The sequence below is a fragment of the Lynx rufus genome, unplaced genomic scaffold (genome assembly GCF_022079265.1).
Source record: "Lynx rufus isolate CCGP_SWC_20201006 ecotype Redwood Valley unplaced genomic scaffold, mLynRuf1.p SCAF_8, whole genome shotgun sequence".
NCBI lineage: Eukaryota > Metazoa > Chordata > Mammalia > Carnivora > Felidae > Lynx > Lynx rufus.
This window is the reverse complement of record NW_025814896.1, coordinates 12,284,703-12,302,930: the sequence shown is the minus strand read 5'-3', so window position 1 is coordinate 12,302,930 and position 18,228 is coordinate 12,284,703. Positions and strand designations below refer to the sequence as shown.

Genomic DNA, 18,228 nt, shown 5'->3' with positions numbered 1-18,228 from the left:
CATGTGCGTGGTGACAAACGGGAAACTGTAACTCAGGGCTGGAGGCTCTCCACTGTCCGGGTGGGGGTGGCGGAGGGGACCTCTTCTTCCTCTCGCCACAGGAAGAGCCATTTCCCAAAAAGGATCATGCCCTCGAGGCGGTTTGCCTGGCTCTCCTCCGATTCCAAGTTACCTAACTGGAGGCTGAAGCCTGGGGTTATGTTACTTGGGGCTAGTTAGCAGAGAACTAAGAAGCGAGGGAGGGGGTGGGGGGGGAGGAGGAGAGAGACGGGGGGAGAGAGAGAGAGAGACCTGGCTCCAGTGACCCTTGTCCGCGATGAAGTTTGAATTTCCCCTTGTCCATGGACTAGACACTCCAGCCATGACTTGGAGCAAGACAGAAACGTACGATAGTTACAAACATGAATACGTCACAGTTTTACAGAAGAGAATACTGTTTCTTTTTCTCCTCAGAAAAGGGGATCTTATTAGGAGAGAGGGCAGGGCTGAAGCTAGTCACCAAGAGGCGGTGGAGGAGAGCTGGGAGTCAGTTTGGCCAAGTTTGTGGTCGCCAGCACTTTGGGGGCGGGGGTGGGGGGGGTGGGGTGGGGGTCAAGCCGGGTGAGTTGAAAGGAAGTGGTCTCCTCAGGATTTTGCCGTTCTCCGTCTTCTTCTTTCTTCTTGATCCCCAGTGCTTTTAGAGAAAGGGCCTTCACGGGAACAAATGTCCTCTCCTCTTCTTTCTTTCCCCGTTAAGTGTGCTTAAGATAAAATTCCTAAAGAAGGCACTGAGAAATCTACTGCACCAAAGCCCTGTTTTTTTTCTTTTTTTTTTTTTACCCAAAGATAAAAAAAAAAAAAAAAGTGAAAAAACCGACTCCTCCAGAGCTGGCCCTCCTCCCTCTGCAGGTCGCAGACTCCCCTGTGTGATCGGGACACACAGCCGCCTGGTCCCTAGCCCTTACTGATAATGGCGGAAGTTGGAAGCCAAGTTCGGCTGGGTTCTCGGCGAATTTCACGGAGTTCGCCAAAGGGACCAGGCATCCACCCGCGCGAGCCCCTAGCTTGGTTTCTTTGGGTTGACTTGTTTTTTTCCTCCCCCCCCCCACGCCCCGTTTTTGTTGGTTCAGGAATGGGTGCAATATGATCACCAAGGTAAAGTGGTATTTGCCTCCAGACCATGCCTTCCTCTCTTCCGTGAGGACCTGTCTGTCAAGGTCAGCTTCTCAGTGGAGACTCTTAGGTAGATTTCCCAGTGCATATACACAGGTACAGGTAGGGTGTACACGCATTAAAAATCGGGGTATGCTCCTTTTTGGCAGGTGGGGCCTGGGAAAACTTACAATACTCTATTTTGAATTGGGCACAGGGGAAGAGCTATATTCCCACAATACATACACAAGTAAAAGGAAAAAAAAAAAACAAAACATAATGCAATACTTTCTAAGCATAGTATATGCTGAGTTTCAATTATTCTGTTTCTATAAGAACTCTATAGGACTCTGGCTAGTAAGCCTGAAAAGGTAGGTTCTTAATGATACTTCTGAATTCGTCCTTCAAAAGTGACTCCATAAAATGCTACTTTAAGGTCAGACAAACTACACAGGGAAGGAAGGGCCAGGTCCTGTGTGACCACACAAGGCAGAAAGGGCCTTTGGTTACAAGGAGAGTTGCACCAATTGGTTATTAGTTAAAAAAAAAGAAAAAGAAAGAAAAAAAAATCATATCCAATCTGTACACTTCTCATCGGCTTCAACCAACAAATGAAATGCCTTGATTTGAAGAAGGGGTGGTAAGTTCCTTCTCGCTGTATATGGCTATATTTAAACATGTTCACTTTCCTGATATGTAAAATAGACTATATTACTATTGTTACTAATTTTTACAGATAGCATCAGCTCTAAAAATATCGGAATCGGAAATCACAACTATTTACTTTTATCAAAAAGCATTTGTTTTCCCTGAATTTTCACGTTTGTGCTGATGGCCGACGTAAATGGTCATGAAAACAAAGAAGAGGCAGGTGAAATGAGATGGGCCGGGGAGGACTGTCCGTCGGCCGCTCCTCAGTAGGCCCCCAGCCCGCGCTGTGTGCCCGGCAAAGCGCTTGGGGGCGTGGCTGCTTCCTCTCTCTCTGGTGCTACCAGCACAGGATGACCTCACACTTTCCCTGCCCCGTAAGTCCCTTTGCGGTGGCTGCGAGGATGCTCTGAAGATACCTCAGAGTGGCAAGATACTTCGGCATCGGCATCGTAGCCTTTGTTAACACAGCAAAGAACAGGACTGCACCCTCTTGGAAGGATCCACAGTCCCCGGAGACACCGAGAAGCAGTAGGAACCAGGTACATATTCAGCAGAGCACAGGTGTTTTTAAGGGCGGCGGGATGACTCCTGTGGACACCTGTGACAGGTGGTCCAACCGCATGCCATTGTGCAGAGGGCAGGCAGAATGACTGATTATTTGTGTACTGACAGGTGGCTCATGCCATCACACTCACAGGCAGACCAATGACACATTGTATGAGGAACAGGAGACCCACACCATGTTTGTTCCATCAGGAAGACGTGTGCCTGTCACCGTGTTGTGGACCGGCAGATCTACACTACTGTACTTGGGACATCGTCCATCCACGTTGTATTTAGGGAACGACATCGGTCCGTTGTACTAAAGACAGGCAGATACGTCATCTTGACTGACAGATGGGCCAACAGCAGGGCATCATGCTAACCGGTGGCTCAACCCAATGTGTCTGAACTGAGGAACGGCCAACACCACCGTCCTTACTGGACCCAAATCAGGCAGGCCAACGCCAGGTCGTCGAACTAGGACAGGGAGACCAACACCAAGAAATACACCGGAACCACTCACAACGCACACAAATACTTATTGCTTTTGTCTGTACTAGCTGCATTGATGGCTGCAGAAAGGAGAGCTGAGTTTTAGTACAGACAGTGACACTGAAAACATACCAACAGCTGGTTGACGAGAAAGAGAACAGAGTAAACACCCAGTGCCCACCGCCTACTGTGTTCTTCCGAGATGCGCGTGTCTCCTGCACACGGGACTCTGTGAGAGGCCCCACTCCAGGGCTCAAGTACCCTTCCTCGCAAGGGGGCCAACAGGAAGCTTCAGAGGGACAGGGAAGGAGCCCACAGACTTCAACATGGCGGACAGCAATACCCGCACAACATCACCCACCGTGGCCCGACACAGGCATGTAGTTAACAGCCCAACTGTAGTCCCAAAAAGTGGCCCACGGGAAATAGTGCTTGTTTTAAAGTGCAAGATGTTGACACTGTCCCTGGTAGAACCTATTTTTGAAAAACATAAAGTGCTTTTTATTTTAACTTTTTTTTTTTTTTAAACTTGAATACCACAGGAAACAAAAAAGAATTTCTATCATAGTAGATGCTTTCCCTGCTGCCACAGGAAGTATTCAAAAGTCTGAACTGGGCATTTCAATTGGGGATTTTTTTTTTTTCCATTTTTGCAGGTAAAAAAAAAAAATCAGATTTTATTCTGTTCTTCGGTAACATACAGTCTCTTTGAATAAGCTATTTCTTTTGCATATTTGACTCTTGCATATCTTTTGAGTCTATGCTAGTGATGTACAGAGAGGGTTTTCCTTATACAACCCTAAAGCAATGTTCACAGTTCACACTGTTGGCTGAGTGCCTGCCGTCTGAACCCTTCCCACGTTGCCGGGGGGCAATTAGAATCGGGAACAAGTGGTGCAACTCACCCTGATGATATCTCAAAATAAAATCTCAGGTACTACGGAACACTGAAGTCGATGAAGACATCTGAGGAAGGGTTTTGCGCTGGGACCGTGGTTTATGGCGCAGAAATTTCCCCACGACACAAGCATCCTCTGCAGCCTTCTGACAGTGGGATCCATCCAGGAGGCGATGGACAGGAGTTCCTAGAGGTGGCTGGGCAATGCCCAAAACGAAATTGGTCAACCCGGCCACTTGTTGTTGTCCAGCGTCCGTCTCCAGCCGAAGCCCAAGGGATGGAGATGTTGCCCCCTGAGGCTGCGATGGAGAGCCGTGACAGAAAAGTGGGGACTAGGTAGTCTTGGTGAGGTCTAGCATGTGGTAGTGGTGGCTATGAGTTCTGCCCATGTCATCTCCCAAAGAGGGCAGCAGAGTTGTTACAAGGAGACGCCATAGCCTGTGGCTTGGCCCACTTCATCCTGCTGTACCTGTCATGGCTCTCCAGGCCCTAGGGAGCCTCCTCTGGAGTCTCTCTTCTGCCTGGGGGCTCTGCAGAGCCTGTCTGTCTGAGTTCGTGCGGAAAAGCTCTGCGGCAGGTCAGCCGAACAGCACGCCTCTTAGGTCTTGCCACAAGTCTCTGCTGCAGGTAGGGTAGCTCAGAGGCTCTGATCCCGTGTGCTTCCGTGGGCTCCTCCCCCTGGCAACACGCGGACGTCGGGGGAGATGTGGTTCTCGAGTTTGCACTTTTCCTGACCACTGGGGCCTTTTCCAGTCAATGCTTCTGTCGAGTAAATACAGTTCTGCCTTAAGAACTTAGGGGAGGTGGGTAAGGGGGAGCTTTCAAAGTGGTTCTTCTCTGATCTTGTCCCGACGCTGAACTTGGGACTGGTGCTCACATGCACGCTCTTGGGAGGGCTGGAATCTACACTGTAGAGAACCTGCCCCTCGTCGTCTGTGTCCGCATCAATGTACTGGTGGATACCTGCTTCGAAGTTGAATGCTATTGCTGTGTGTTTCTCAGGCGACCGGGGGGGTGTCCTAGCACTTGCTGTGGTATAGATGGAGGACTCTGGGCTCAGTACAGGCCTGTCCAAGAGTGTGGCACACTCTAGCCCAGCGACAGCAGCTGTACCCCCCCGGTTCCTAAGAGGGTCATGGTACATCCCCAGAACGGGGACTAGTGGACTGGGGTCACCCTCCATGAAGTTGACTTTAAGTGCTCGTAGCTTCAGGGGGTTATTCGTCTTCATAGAACTCTTGGGGCTCTCAATGAAGAAAGAAGAGCATTGGCTGGCATCAGGGGTGGGGTTGGCCTCCACAAATCTCCCACCACTGGCACCCAGAGCTCCCCGCCAGCCCACCTCTGGGGCCATGCTACCCCCAGTCTTGCTGGGGAGTGAGGCCAAAGGGCTGTGGGAGAATCTGGTGGCTTCGGGGAAGTCTGTGGCACAGCTAATGAAGCTATCGATGCTCGACATGCTTCGCATGTCGATGACCCCTTCTGTACGAGTGGGCAGAGGGGCTACAGGGCTGGGGATACTCTCCATTTCAAGTTCTTCCTTTGGTTTGCTCTGTGTTGTTGACTCCTTGGTATTGAGGATGGGTTGAGATTGGGTCTTGGCCATCTTATTGTACATGTCTTCCAACTGCTGGACGTTCAGGTGCTGAGGACTGGAAGATGATCTGGCCTTCTCAGGGGACCCCTGCTCCTTGGTTTCAAAGGACTTACTTGAGCTAGTTTCAGATAGTGTCCTCTTTGTCCATTTCCATTTGTTGGGAGACAAGTGATTATCTTGTACTTTGTCCTTCTTACTCATATTTTCTCCATTTTTCTCTACCACGATGTCCATCATCTCGATGCTCCGGGCGAAAGCATCTTTCATGTTCATGGAGACAATGCTGCCATTCCTCTTGGCTCTCTCCAGAGCCTCTCTCCGCTTGATTGCTTTCTCCTGCCTCTTCTGCTCCTTGTAGAACTCAGAGAAGTTATTGACAATGATCGGGATGGGAAGAGCAATCACCAGGACTCCTGCAATGCAGCAGAGTCCTCCGACAATCTTCCCCAGGAGAGTCTTGGGGTAGATGTCTCCATACCCAACCGTCGTCATGGTGATGGTGGCCCACCAGAAAGAGGCCGGGATGCTTTTGAACTTGGTGTCATCCTCGTCCTTCTCGGCAAAGAAGACAAGGCTGGAGAAGATCATGATGCCCATGGCGAGGAAAAGGATGAGCAAGCCCAGCTCATTGTAGCTCCTTCGCAGGGTGAAGCCCAAGGACTGGAGGCCGGTGGAGTGGCGTGCGAGCTTGAGGATGCGGAGGATACGCATGATGCGGAAGATCTGGACCACGCGGCGGACATTCTGGAACTGCAGCACGCTCTTGTTGGATTCGGTGAGGAAGATGGTGACATAGTAGGGCAAGATGGCCAACAAGTCAATGGCGTTGAGTGGGCCCTTGAAGAACTTCCACTTCTTGGGTGAGGAGAGGAACCGCAGCAGGTACTCCATGGTGAACCACGCGATGCACACGGCCTCCACGTGAGCCAGCTGGGGGTTGTCTGTGGTCTGGCCGAACTCATCAAGGCTCTGCAGCTCGGGCAGCGTGTTGAGCGACAGGGCAATGGTGGAGAGGACAATGAACATGATGGAAATGATGGCAAGGATCTGCAAGGAGAAGAGAGCGGGATTTAGTTACCGACCTCCAGTAGGATGATGGGGTGCTCCTCAACAGTTCAAGGGCACTGTCACATCTCACTTGTCACTTAATGACTGGTTGTTTGAGCTAAAAAGATCATTTATTCAAATCCATTTTTGTTTTTTTGAATCCATTCAAAACCAAAGCCCGGAGACCGCAATGATTTCAAGCTAACTATTCTAGCCCGAGGGGTCAGCAGTGAGGACACAGCAGGTTTGAAAGACAGCGTGAGGAGCAACAATTTAAGAGCTTGGACTCTGGTGTCAGGTTGTTTTGGGTTTAAATCCCAGCTCTGCCACTTCCTTACCTGGAGCCAGGTGTTTATCCTAAGCCTCAGTTTCTTCATCTGCAAAATGGGAGGGCAAATACAGTGTCTATTTCAGAGAGCTGCTATGAAAAGTCAAGGCGTTAACGTGTGCAAAGTGCTTAGGACAGCTTCCAGCAGCACACGGGGAGTGTCTGATAAACACCCGCTATCTTCGTGGGGGCGACCTCTCAGCCCTCACCCCACAACATGCCGTCAGCTGAGACCACCCAGGCTCCGCGTGGCTCAGCTGGCCTTTGTTTCCAGCCCTGTCCCCAAATGTCCTGTTATATCCTGTGAGCAAATGCCACTGCTGCTTGCGTGTGAGAGTTTTCCGTCCTTTGCAATCAGTCCTCACGCACAACACAGGGTGGTCAAGCCTACATTTCTACTTCGACCCCTCTCTTTGGGTCTCTCCTGCCACAGGTTCCCAAACGTCACACTTCTCTGGCCACATGCCATTTTTGGCCGATCCCGCATGTCTGTGTCCCTTCTTCTCTGTTCAGTGAACTCCCATCCATTTTTAAAAACCCAGCCCACGTGACCCCTCTCTGTAGAGGTCATTCCTGGTGGGACTGGCCGCTCCGTCCTTCGGGGTCCCTCACCACTTCGCCTTCCCTTGCGTGCTTTTACAACACATCCCATTACAGAGGCGTGTGTGTTCATCACTGCCCAGAATCCGTGAGCTTCCGGGGGGACGAAGGATGGGTTCAGAGCTTTGTCTCTGCACCCCTCACACTCCTAGCACCTAGCCCAGGGCAGGGGCTAGTCCAAGTTCACAGAGTGACAAGCGGAAGGAACAGGACCAGAATTCAGTTGTCAATCTGGCTACTATTTATTGATCATGTACAACATGTGAAGCACTTTGCTAGGCACTGGGGGCACCATGAGCAGCAAGAAAGCTCTTTCTCCACCAGCCCAGATGCCGAAAGGATGTGTTATGCATTTCTCCAACCTCAGGTGCTCTATCAACTTCCTGGTTTTTTTTTTGTTTTGTTTTGTTTTTGCTGTACTCATGTTCAACGTATTCTGTGTCTTTTATTTTTTATTTTATTTATTTTTAATGTTTTTTTTTAATCTTTGAGAGAGAGAGAGGGAGAGAGAGAGAGTATGAGCATGGGACAGGCAGAAAGAGGAGACAGAGGATCCCAAGCAGGCTGTATGCTGACAGCAGAGAACCCCATGCGGGGCACGAACTCATGAACTGTGAGATCATGACCTGAGCCGAAGTCGGACACTTAACCGACTGAGCCACGCCAGGTGTCCCCCCAAGTACCCTGTGTCTTTTAAACAAAAGCTTTTGAGTGTTAATACCTTGATTTGCACTCACCGGAAAAGTAAAATTCTGTAATCACTTTATAAAAAGAAATATCCGATACACAAAAGTAGGTCAAGTTTATATATATTTCCGAACCATAATCAAAAGAACACCCACGAACCCACCACCCAGGCGAAGAAACAGGGTACACAACAGAAATGTTGACACTTCTCACAGGTCCTTCCCCACCCTGTGGGTAACCAGAAATTTTTCTCCTCCCTTGTCTTTTCTGTAGAGTTTTTTTTAAATTTTTTTTAACGTTTATTTATTTTTGAGACAGAGACACAGCATGAACAGGGGAGGAGCAGAGAGAGAGGGAGACACAGAATCGGAAGCAGGCTCCAAGCTCTGAGCTGTCAGCCCAGAGCCCGACGCGGGGCTTGAACTCGTGGACCGCGAGATTGTGACCTGAGCTGAAGTCGGACGCTTAACCGACTGAGCCAACCAGGCGCCCCAGAGTTTTTTGTTTTTTTTTTTTTTTAAGAGAGAGAACTCGAGCAGGGGAGGAGCAGAGGGAGAGGTAGAAAGAGAATTCCAAGCAGGCTCCACAGTGACAGTGCAGAACCAATGTGGGGCTCAAACCCACGAACCGTGAGATCACAACCTGAGCCGAAACCAAGAGTCGGATGCTTCAGCGACCAAGCCATGCAGGTGCCCCATCTGTAGTTTTTAATGCAGAGGTAGATGGCCCTCACAAATTGGTACTGTGTCTTGCTCAGGACTGACGTCCTACTGTATGTGTCCTTTTGCTGCCTGTACTCTTTACTCAGTAGTAAAACAACAACAACAACAACAACTAACACGGCTCACCTTCTCTGTTCTATTTTAGTCTCGTCCTGAGAAATGACATTTGCAAAGATGCTGAGTTTGGGTGCCAGGGAAAGGGATGTTAAACATTCATTAACACAAATATGTGCTTACTGGAATAAAGCATTTGGGCAGCAGACTTTGGCAACTCCTGCACTGAGTTAGGAGCGTGGGTCCTAGAGGTAGAACCCAGCTGGGTGGCCTTGGCATTGAAACTTTGCCTGCCTCAGTTTTCAAATGTGTAAAATGGGGATATTCTAGTCATTCATGACTGGGGATGATTTTGACCCCCCTCCCAGGGGATATTTGGCAAACTCCACAGAAATTTTTGGTTGTCGCAACTTGGGGGAGGAAGATGCTACTACTGAACATCCTACTTCGCACGGGACAGCCTCACAATGAAGAATTACCTGGCTCGAAATGTCGATAGTACCAAGGTTGAGAAACCCTGGGGAATACTGGTAGCCAGCCCCTTATAAATTGTAGAGTGGGGGACAAGGAGATTATGCACGTAGAGTTACCAGCACAGGTGGGCCTGACTTTGTGGGGACGGCCAGCCAGGGTCTTGGGCTGAGCCCGGCAGGCTGCGGTTCTAGGCGCTGACCCCCCAGCCAGGAGGGAGCCTGCAGGAAAGGAGCTGATTCCCGATTCCTGGGGAGCCTGTTCCTTTAACAGCTGGGAGGTCCCATTTCCCCCAGAGGCTGGCAAGGGAAGCCCGAGCCAGTTTCTAACCCCTAGACAACCCCAGGGAAGGCCCACATAATTGCTGTTCTGCTGACAGACGCATGAATTATGCACCCGGCATATTATGTACAGTCCTTAGGGCTTGTTATTTTAAGGCGGGCACCACCTTTGTACCTGAGAATGCGCCCTCCCCGTCCCTCCTCTCAGCCTCAGGATGCCTAGAAAAGAAGAAAAGGGGGCGGAGGCCTCACTGGGTCCTGGGGGAGGGCTGCCTGCTGCTCAGGGCTGTGTTGGGAAGGTCAGAGCACCTCAAGCCTCCTTCCCCGAAGGCAGCATGCAGGGTCTTTCTCTGCACCCTCTCCCGGCCCTGCTCACAAGATAGTTTTCTTTCCTGAACCCACTGAAGCCTTTAGAGTCAGGGCCACACTTCCCCAGCCAGGAAGTGGCTGGGGAACTTCCAAATGGGTGTTGAACCTTCTGTGCCTCAGTTTCCTTATCTGTAAGACTGAGGGGTGGGGGAGGAGGTGTCCAGGGCAAGGCTGCAATGAGAATTCAGTGAATTCTCAGCCTTTGTTGCTATTATCCCCAGCCTTACACTTATTTATGAGCTGGTTGGACAAATCATTTCCCCTCTCGGAACCTCCATTTCCTTGTGTCTAGAATGGAGATGGAAGCAATTGAGCACTTACCACATAACAGCCACTTAATACACATTATGTTACTAAGTTATTGTCTGGGTAGTTTATCATCGCCCCCACCCCCAGCCCCTGGACTGGTTGCTTAGGTCTGTGGACCCCAGTGCCCGGCTAAGGCAGCAGACATCCTACAAGCTTGGGCTCTGGTCTCAAACCCAGACAGTTTTGACCCAGTCTCCGGATGGACCCCAGGGATGGGGGGACCGGCCAACACCCAGAGCCCTCCCAGGTTTTGCTCAAAACTCTGTCTGGGCCTCTGCATCTCCAGCCCTGTTTGCCTGGGATCTGAGCCCAATCAGGTTTGGGCAGGACTCCAGGAACCCGGGGAGCAAAGGCAAAAGCCGGGACAAGGGACTTGGAGGCAGTCCTCAAATTCCCTCCCTGTGAGGAGATTCTGGATCCTGGAACCCACCTGTCTGCACCAAAATGGGGGAGGAGGCTTGGGCTCTCTCGGGGGAAGAGAGCAGCAGCGGGAGTCCTCAGGGTGGGACCCAGGGGGCTGATCACGGGGATGCCCACCTTTGGCTCAGCAGCTATAAATACAAACTGTTTATCATTTCCTGCACACATTCCCCTGCTCTTCCAGGAATGTGAACAAGGCACAGAATATCTGTGCATAAAAGGGCACAGGCTCCTGTCTGGAAAGATGGGGAGACTCAAGCAGAGAGGGAAGGGACCCTTTCATGGTCACACAGCCCACTGGGGTCAAATCCGTACAGTGACCAGAGGCTCTGCAAGCCGAGAGCTGTTCAGGGCTTGGAAGCTGCCCCACCCTTTTTTAAAAAACAAACGTCATAAACAATTCTTCTAATTTTAACTCCAGTATAGCTAACATACAACAGTTCTCTTAGTTTCAGTGTACAATACAGCGATTCAACGACTCGATACATTAATACATTACTCGGTGCTCATTGTGGTAAGCGCACTCTTACGCGGAAACTTCTTCATGCACAAGCATGTTCATAGCAACATTAGCCGTAAATTAAAAAGTGGAGTGAACCCAATGTCCATCACCTGATGACTGGATAAGCCGTGGTCTATCCACACAGTGGAATAGTATTTATCCAGAAAAAGGGACGAGGTGCTGACACCTGCTACAAGGCAGATGAACCTTGACAACATGATGCTAAGTGAAAGCAGCTAGACACAAAAGGCCACATACTGATTGGTTCCATTTAAATAAATTATCCAGGGGCGCCTGGGTGGCTCAGTCGGTTAAGGTTCCGACTTCGGCTCAGGTCATGATCTCACAGTCCGTGAGTTCGGGCCCCGCGTCGGGCTCTGTGCTGACAGCTCGGAGCCAGGAGCCTGCTTCGGACTCTGTGTCTCCCTCTCTCTGCCCCTCCCCTGCTCATGCTCTCTCTCTCAGAAATAAACATTAAAAACAATTTAAATAAAGTGTCCAGAGAAGGCAAATCTATAGGGATACAAAGCAAATTAGTGGCTGCCAGGGTGGGACTATGGGTTAACCGTTGTCAATGGGCATGAGGGATGTCACTGGGTGATAAAAGTGCTCTAACACTGAGGTAAGGGCGATGGCTGCACAACTTGGCAAATTCACTAAAAAAAAAAAAAAAAAATCACTGAGCTGCACAGCAGAAGTGGGGGAATTGTATGATATGTAAAATAAGCCTTGGTAAAGTTATAAAATTTTTGCTTTCCATAAGGAGTATCCCATTGCCTTTTTTATTTTAAAAAATTTTTTACATTTATTTTTGAGAGACAGAGCACAAGTGGGGGAGGGGCAGAGAGAGAGAGAGGGAGACACAGAATCTGAAGCAGGTTCCAGGCTCTGAGCTGACAGCACACAGCCCGATGCGGGGCTCGAACTCACAAACCGTGAGATCATGACCCGAGCCGAAGTTGGACGCTTAACCAACTGAGCCACCCGGGCACCCCTGTTTTTGTTTTTGTTTTTTTTAAAGTAGGCTTCACATCCAGTGTGGAGCCCAATGTGGGGCTCGAACTCATGACCCTGAGATCAAGACCTGAGCTAAGATCAAGAGTTGGATGCTCAGGGCACCTGGGTGGCTCAGTCGGTTAAGCATCTAACTTTGGCTCAGGTCATGATCTCACAGTTTGTGAGTCTGAGCCCCATTTTGGGTGAGCTTGAGCCCCACATCAGGTGGGCTCAAGCCCCATATCGGGTGAGCCCCGCTTCTCTCTCTCTCTCTCTCTCTCTTTGCCCCTTGCTAACTTGCACCTTCTCTCTCAAAAAAAAAAAAAAAAAAAAAAAAAAAGGCAGATGCTCCACTGAGCCACCCTATCCCATTGCTTTTGATGGTCACAGTCATATTGATAGATCACAGGAGAGAAGCAAAAATCCAAGCAAGCCATAGCCCTGCTGTCAACCCTGCAATGGCTCTCCAAGCTCTTGGATAATGTTCTAATTCTCTGCATATAGTTGGCATGCGTTTACTGAGCACTTACCAAATGCTATGCTAGTTGCTGGGGATGCAGCACGGATAAGAAAGACCATTTTCTGTAGCCTCAAGGAGCCGCTAGGGAGAAGTGGACAAAATAACCCATAGGCCCAGAAAGAACAAGATGATGTCAGATAGTGTTACGTACTACACGTTACTGAGAAAAACAAACCAGGGGGAATCAGTGAAGAGGCAAGGAGGGCTGTCCACGTGAGGTTGGGTAGTCAGAGCAGACCTATTTTGGGAGGTATCCTGGTTGCTTAGACTTGAGGATGATCAGTGCGTCGTTCAAAGATCTGAGCATGCCAGGCAGAAGGCATAGCATGTGCAAAGGCCCTGAGGTGGGAATGAGTTTGGCCTGATCAAGCCATAGAAAGAAGCTCAGTGTAGGTGGGACTGAGTGAGTAGGAGGGAGAGTTGGAGGAGATGAGGTTGGAGAGGCAGGAGGAACTGATGAGGAATGATAAAGAGATTTGGATTTTTATATTGACTACCTCTCTTCTCTCTCTCCAGATTTTTCTGAATTTCCCACTGCATATTCCATACCGAATCCTGCTGTACCACCATGGTTGCTCATACGTTGATATTCTCACCATGCTGTTCCCTCTGCCTTCAGTGCTCTTCCTCCCCCACTTCTCCTGGCTGATTCCTACTGCCCCATGAGGCCCCAGCTCAGGGGCCATTGCTCTAGTGAGCCTGCTCTGACCCCCAGGCCTAGGTTGGGTATGTCCATCCTCCAAAGCCCCACATAGCACTGACGTTGCTGAGCTGGAATTTTCTCCTCTGTGCCCTGCAAAGAATGTCAGCTCCTGAGGACCCAGGCTGGGTCTGTCTTCCACTGCTGTGGCCTTGGTTCCTGAAACAGTGCCTGGCACAGCGTATGTGCTCCCTAAATAGTCGACGAATGAATGAACAAGCAGATGAATGAAACGGAGGCCCAGAAATGAAGTGACTTTTCCAGGGCCACACAACACGTGAGAGGTAGATCTGGTCCGTGGGTGTCCTGAAGATGTTTTCAAGGACACAGGAGGAGGCAGCTTCCGGACCATCAAACCTTTCGCTCCTTTTATGGCCCTTCCGCTTCCGCAGCTTTAAAGGGGGATTACAGCCGGGGAGTTTTAATTAGAAGGGTCACTGGTGCAGATCCGATTAAAGGGATTGGGAGCAGGCTGATGGTCTGGTGGGGGCCGCGGCAGTGGGGGATAGGTAAGAAGTTGGAATCAGAAGCCTGCAGGTGGCGCTCCTGGGCACAAAGGGACGGGAATCCAGGGATCGTGTGCTTGGACAACAAAAGAGGAAGGCAGAGGCCTTGGGGTGAGCCAAGCGACAGCGGCCTTCGCCATCAGAGGGCAACCGAGTCACAAAGGTGGAAAAGGCAAGGTACAGTGGCTTGGCTGGGGGTATCCTAAGCATTATAAACCAGAGGCCTTGGGGCTAAGAAGTTTATTTTTACTTATTTGCCTAAGTTTCAAAATTGCAAGATTTCACATAAAAATCTAGATTTTCGCATTCCCTTGGAAAATCAGATGATACCTACACTCACCCTGCATTCCCGACAGCAACCACTGCCAGGAGCTAAGGAGCAGCTGCCCCTTTAGACAGGGCATGGGCTCCCCAGTTTCCCTAGAGGCCCCTTGACTCCTTTTGTTATCTGTCAGGTCACTGTAGGGGTTGGGCTTGTAGTTCTAGACCCAGTGACACAATATCGAAGATCGTAACCACTTAATGAGTTGCTACTGTATATGAAGAACTTTCCAGACAAGATTTGCATCTAATTGCACAAGAAAGGAACCTAGGGGTCCCCCTTGTCCCCATATCCAATCCGCCACCAAGTTGTGTCAACTCTGGCTCACAAACGTCTTTGGGTCTGTTCCATTCCCTCTACCTGTGAGCCACCACCCTGCCCCAAGCCACCATCACCTCCCACTGGACCCCTGCAAACAGACATCTTCCTGGTTTCCCCAAAGACACTCTGGCTCACTGTGGCAAAAACCACTAGATGTCCTCAATCTCTGTTCTTCCCTTCTTCCATTGTCATAAAGTTTTAGCTAGACACAAGCTACCCAGAATGAAGACTACATTTCCCAGCTTCCCTTGCAGTTCAGTGTGGTCATGTGACTAAGTCTGGCCAATGGAACACGAGCAGAAATGAAGCCTGTCTTTGTGTCCTCTTTCTTGCTGGCTGGGAGGCAGATGTGACGGGCAGAGTTGAAGCAACTATCTTGGATCTGAGACGGAAGCTAATCCCAGCCCTAGACTGGCCCTTTAGTGAAAAAGTTTGCCAACTCCTGGTCTACCTTATAGTATCTATCTTGTTTAAGCCACTGTATTTTGAGGTCTCCCTGTTACAATCCCTTAGTCTATACTCTGCTGAACTCTCCAGCCTCATGTTGTACCACGCTCCCCTTTGCTCTTTCACCTCAGGTGCATGAGTCTTCCTTTGGTCCCTCACGGTTCTCATGATCCTTCTTGCCACAGGGCCTTTGCCCATGCTGTTTCTTCTGTCTGGAATGCTTTTACCTCCGCTCTGTCTGGTCAGCTCCTAGTCATCCTTCTTAGCGCAGGCATCACCTCCTCCAGGAAGCCAACCCTGACCCTGATTTGCTCAGATCAGATCCCTGATTACAGGCTTTCTGAGTACACGTCCTTCTATTCATAATGCTGTCCAAGTTGCAATTTTACAATAATGTCCACCTCTATAGAACGTAAACAATTTAAGGGCAGGGGTTTTGTCTGATTTTTCTGAATCTCGAATCCTCAGAGCACACCATAGATTCCTGATCCGTATTTACGGAACGAAGAAGCATTTCATCCCAAAACCCACCTGCAGGTTGTGCTGTGCCCTTGCCACCATTTTATAATTGGGGAAACTGAGGCTTGGAAAGACAATATCCAAAGTGACAACGAGGGAAGTGGCTGAGGCAGCGTTTCATACCATATCTACTAGTCTCTAAAGCCCTTCTTTGTTTTAACACACGAGGACCTTTCTTACCCTAGAATCCTGGGGTTCAGGTTATAGTTTTTAACATGTCCTCACTTGAACCATCTCCCCCAGGTGACCTGACTCTTCTCTGGGTTGGGCATCCTTCGCCTAACCGGTCAGTTAAGCTCCCGTGAGCCCTGTCAAAGCAGGGATTCTGGGAGCTGGTGACGTTACAACCTCCTGCCCATCGAAGGACAATGTCTCTGGTGGTGGTGGTGGTGGTGGTGGTGGAGACCTGACTCTGGTCCCTGCAGAGGAAGGGGGTGATAGTGAGAAGCGTGATCAGAGCAGTGTCCTTCCTGCCTGAGTGATCGCCAATTCCCTGTATTGGCTGAAGGCGAGCGGAACTGAGGAAGGGACCGTCGGTCTCAACAGTGATGAATGGTATCAGTCCATCCGTGCTGCAGAGAGCAGTGTATTGAATAAAAACGAAGAGAACGGGAAATGCTGCTGAGCCACAAAGCTGTCCCCTTGCCCCCTGAATCTGGCAGGATGGGGAGCGGGGCGGGTAATGTTTGAGAGCCTGGCCAGGGCAGCTGGGGGTGTTAAGGGAAGCTAAATACATTAGTCCGGGGGCGCCTGGGTGGCGCAGTCGGTTAAGCGTCCGACTTCAGCCAGGTCACGATCTCGCGGTCCGTGAGTTCGAGCCCCGCGTCGGGCTCTGGGCTGATGGCTCGGAGCCTGTTTCCGATTCTGTGTCTCCCTCTCTCTCTGCCCCTCCCCCGTTCATGCTCTGTCTCTCTCTGTCCCAAAAATAAATAAACATTGAAAAAAAAATTAAAAAAAAAAATACATTAGTCTGGATGCTGGGATTGGACACCACTCTGGCTAATGTCAGAATGACGGTTCCATGAGTGGTCACTCTCAAAAATAGCCAGATTTGCTGGTTAATGTCCAATTTACATTTAGAAGGAGACAGTGGGGTGGCTTAACAAGAGATCTTTCTCATGTAGCATTTTTTTTAATGTTTAGTTTTGAGAGAGAGAGAGAGAGAGAGAGAGAGAGAGAGAAAGCACGGGGGAGAGAGAGAGGGAAACAGAGGATCAGAAGCGGGCTCCATGCTGACAGCAGAGAGAGCTCACGTGCTCACAAGCCGTGAGATCACGACCTGAGCGCAGTTGGACACATAACTGACTGAGCCACCAGGTGCTTCTTTCATGTAGTATTTTAGTCTCACTAGAGATTCACGCTGAGGTTAAATGGATGCGTACCTATCCTGGCGGGGCATCCTGAGGCAAGTGTCTTCGCATCTCTGGTCTTTCTCACCGAACAGCCACTCAGAGTCTGCTGGGTCTCCGGCATAGCTCCTTTCCAAGCGGCGGCTCAGGGAACCGGTGGCTCTATCCTCTCAATCTGCGGCCTCCATTCTTGCCAAGGCAGGGGAAGGGATAGCATGGAGAAGTCACACTTGCCCGTGGCCAGAAATGACACAGGTCATTCCCTCCCCTGACAGTGAGGTCTGAGATCTACACCCTGCCTCCCTCATGGGGAGGAAGTAAGTGCTCTGAGACCTATCAAATGCTTCACGAAGGCTAAGGAGATGGCCTCCAATGCAGGTGTGTGCAATGTGACGCACTGGGGAGGTGCGGGATGAAGTGGCTGGCACCTGGTGAGGAAGTCCTAGACGCCTGCCAGCCAGCATTGCACCCAGAGTCAACAACACCGCAAAGCACACTTACAAGAGGGCCGACGTCGCACTGAGTGTTCTCATAATAAAAATAACTGGGATAGATTTAATGAAAAATGATAACATTAGAGGCAGATTTAAAAAAAAAGGAAGAAAATAAGAAATCCAGTTTCACTGACATTGAGTCCACGTATCAACTCCGGCATCCTGGTCACTCTGTACATGAGACAGCAGTAGGGGAAACAGAAGTGCCCTGAAGGAGGCGAGGGAGACCTTGGCTCAGCGGGTTGGCAAAGAAACCCTCACATCTTTGACTGCAGCAATGCAGTGTATATATGCCTGCGGTGGAAGAACCTTCTAGCACTCACTCGTATCTGGCTCTCGTCTTCTTCCCGGGCACGTTGGAAGGCTCTGTTTTCTCTGTGCAGAAGGTGTGGCAGGCTGTGGCCCATGGGCTGTGTGCAGAGATGATGTAGGTCGCTTCTGGGCTGAGCGTGAGTGAATGTGGTTGTCTTCCTGTCCTCAGCAAGAATGGAGGTCTTGGGCACCTGGATGGCTCAGTCAGTCGAGTGTCTGACTCTTGATTTTGGCTCAGGTCATGATTCCAGGGGCATGGATGGAGCCCCACATTGGGCTGTATGCTGAGTGTGGAGCCTGCTTAAGATTCCCTCTCTTGTTCTGTCTCTCTCTCTCCCCCCTATTCTGCTCCTCCCCCCCCCCCCCGCCCCGTTCCTTTCCCCTGCTTGTGCATGCACGCTCTAAAATTAAAAAAAAAGAATGGAGGTCTCATGTTGAGATGACAGCTATCGGATCTTGAGTCACCACTTGGAAGAGAGCTGTGCTGCATGGTTCCCGGATCCTTAGTGGCAATCACACAAGTGAGAAACAAAACTTCAAAGTGTCAAGTCATGAGATGGTGTGTTTCTTCATCACTGCAGCATAATCTAGCGTATTCTGGCTAATTCATCTAGTTGAGTTGGAGTGCAGATTCTGTTCT

General features: G+C 50.1%; 1 protein-coding gene across 1 annotated transcript in view; it reads right to left on the bottom strand.

Annotated features, from left to right (window-relative positions):
• Nucleotides 1-4,161: 4,161 nt before the first annotated feature.
• KCNB1 (potassium voltage-gated channel subfamily B member 1) overlaps nt 4,162-18,228 on the bottom strand; it is an 89,931-nt gene continuing 75,864 nt past the window's right edge. The window contains exon 2 of the mRNA XM_047069513.1: nt 4,162-6,359. Coding sequence (XP_046925469.1) covers nt 4,353-6,359 — 2,007 coding nt within the window. The 3' untranslated portion in view covers nt 4,162-4,352. The remainder of the gene's footprint in view (nt 6,360-18,228) is intronic.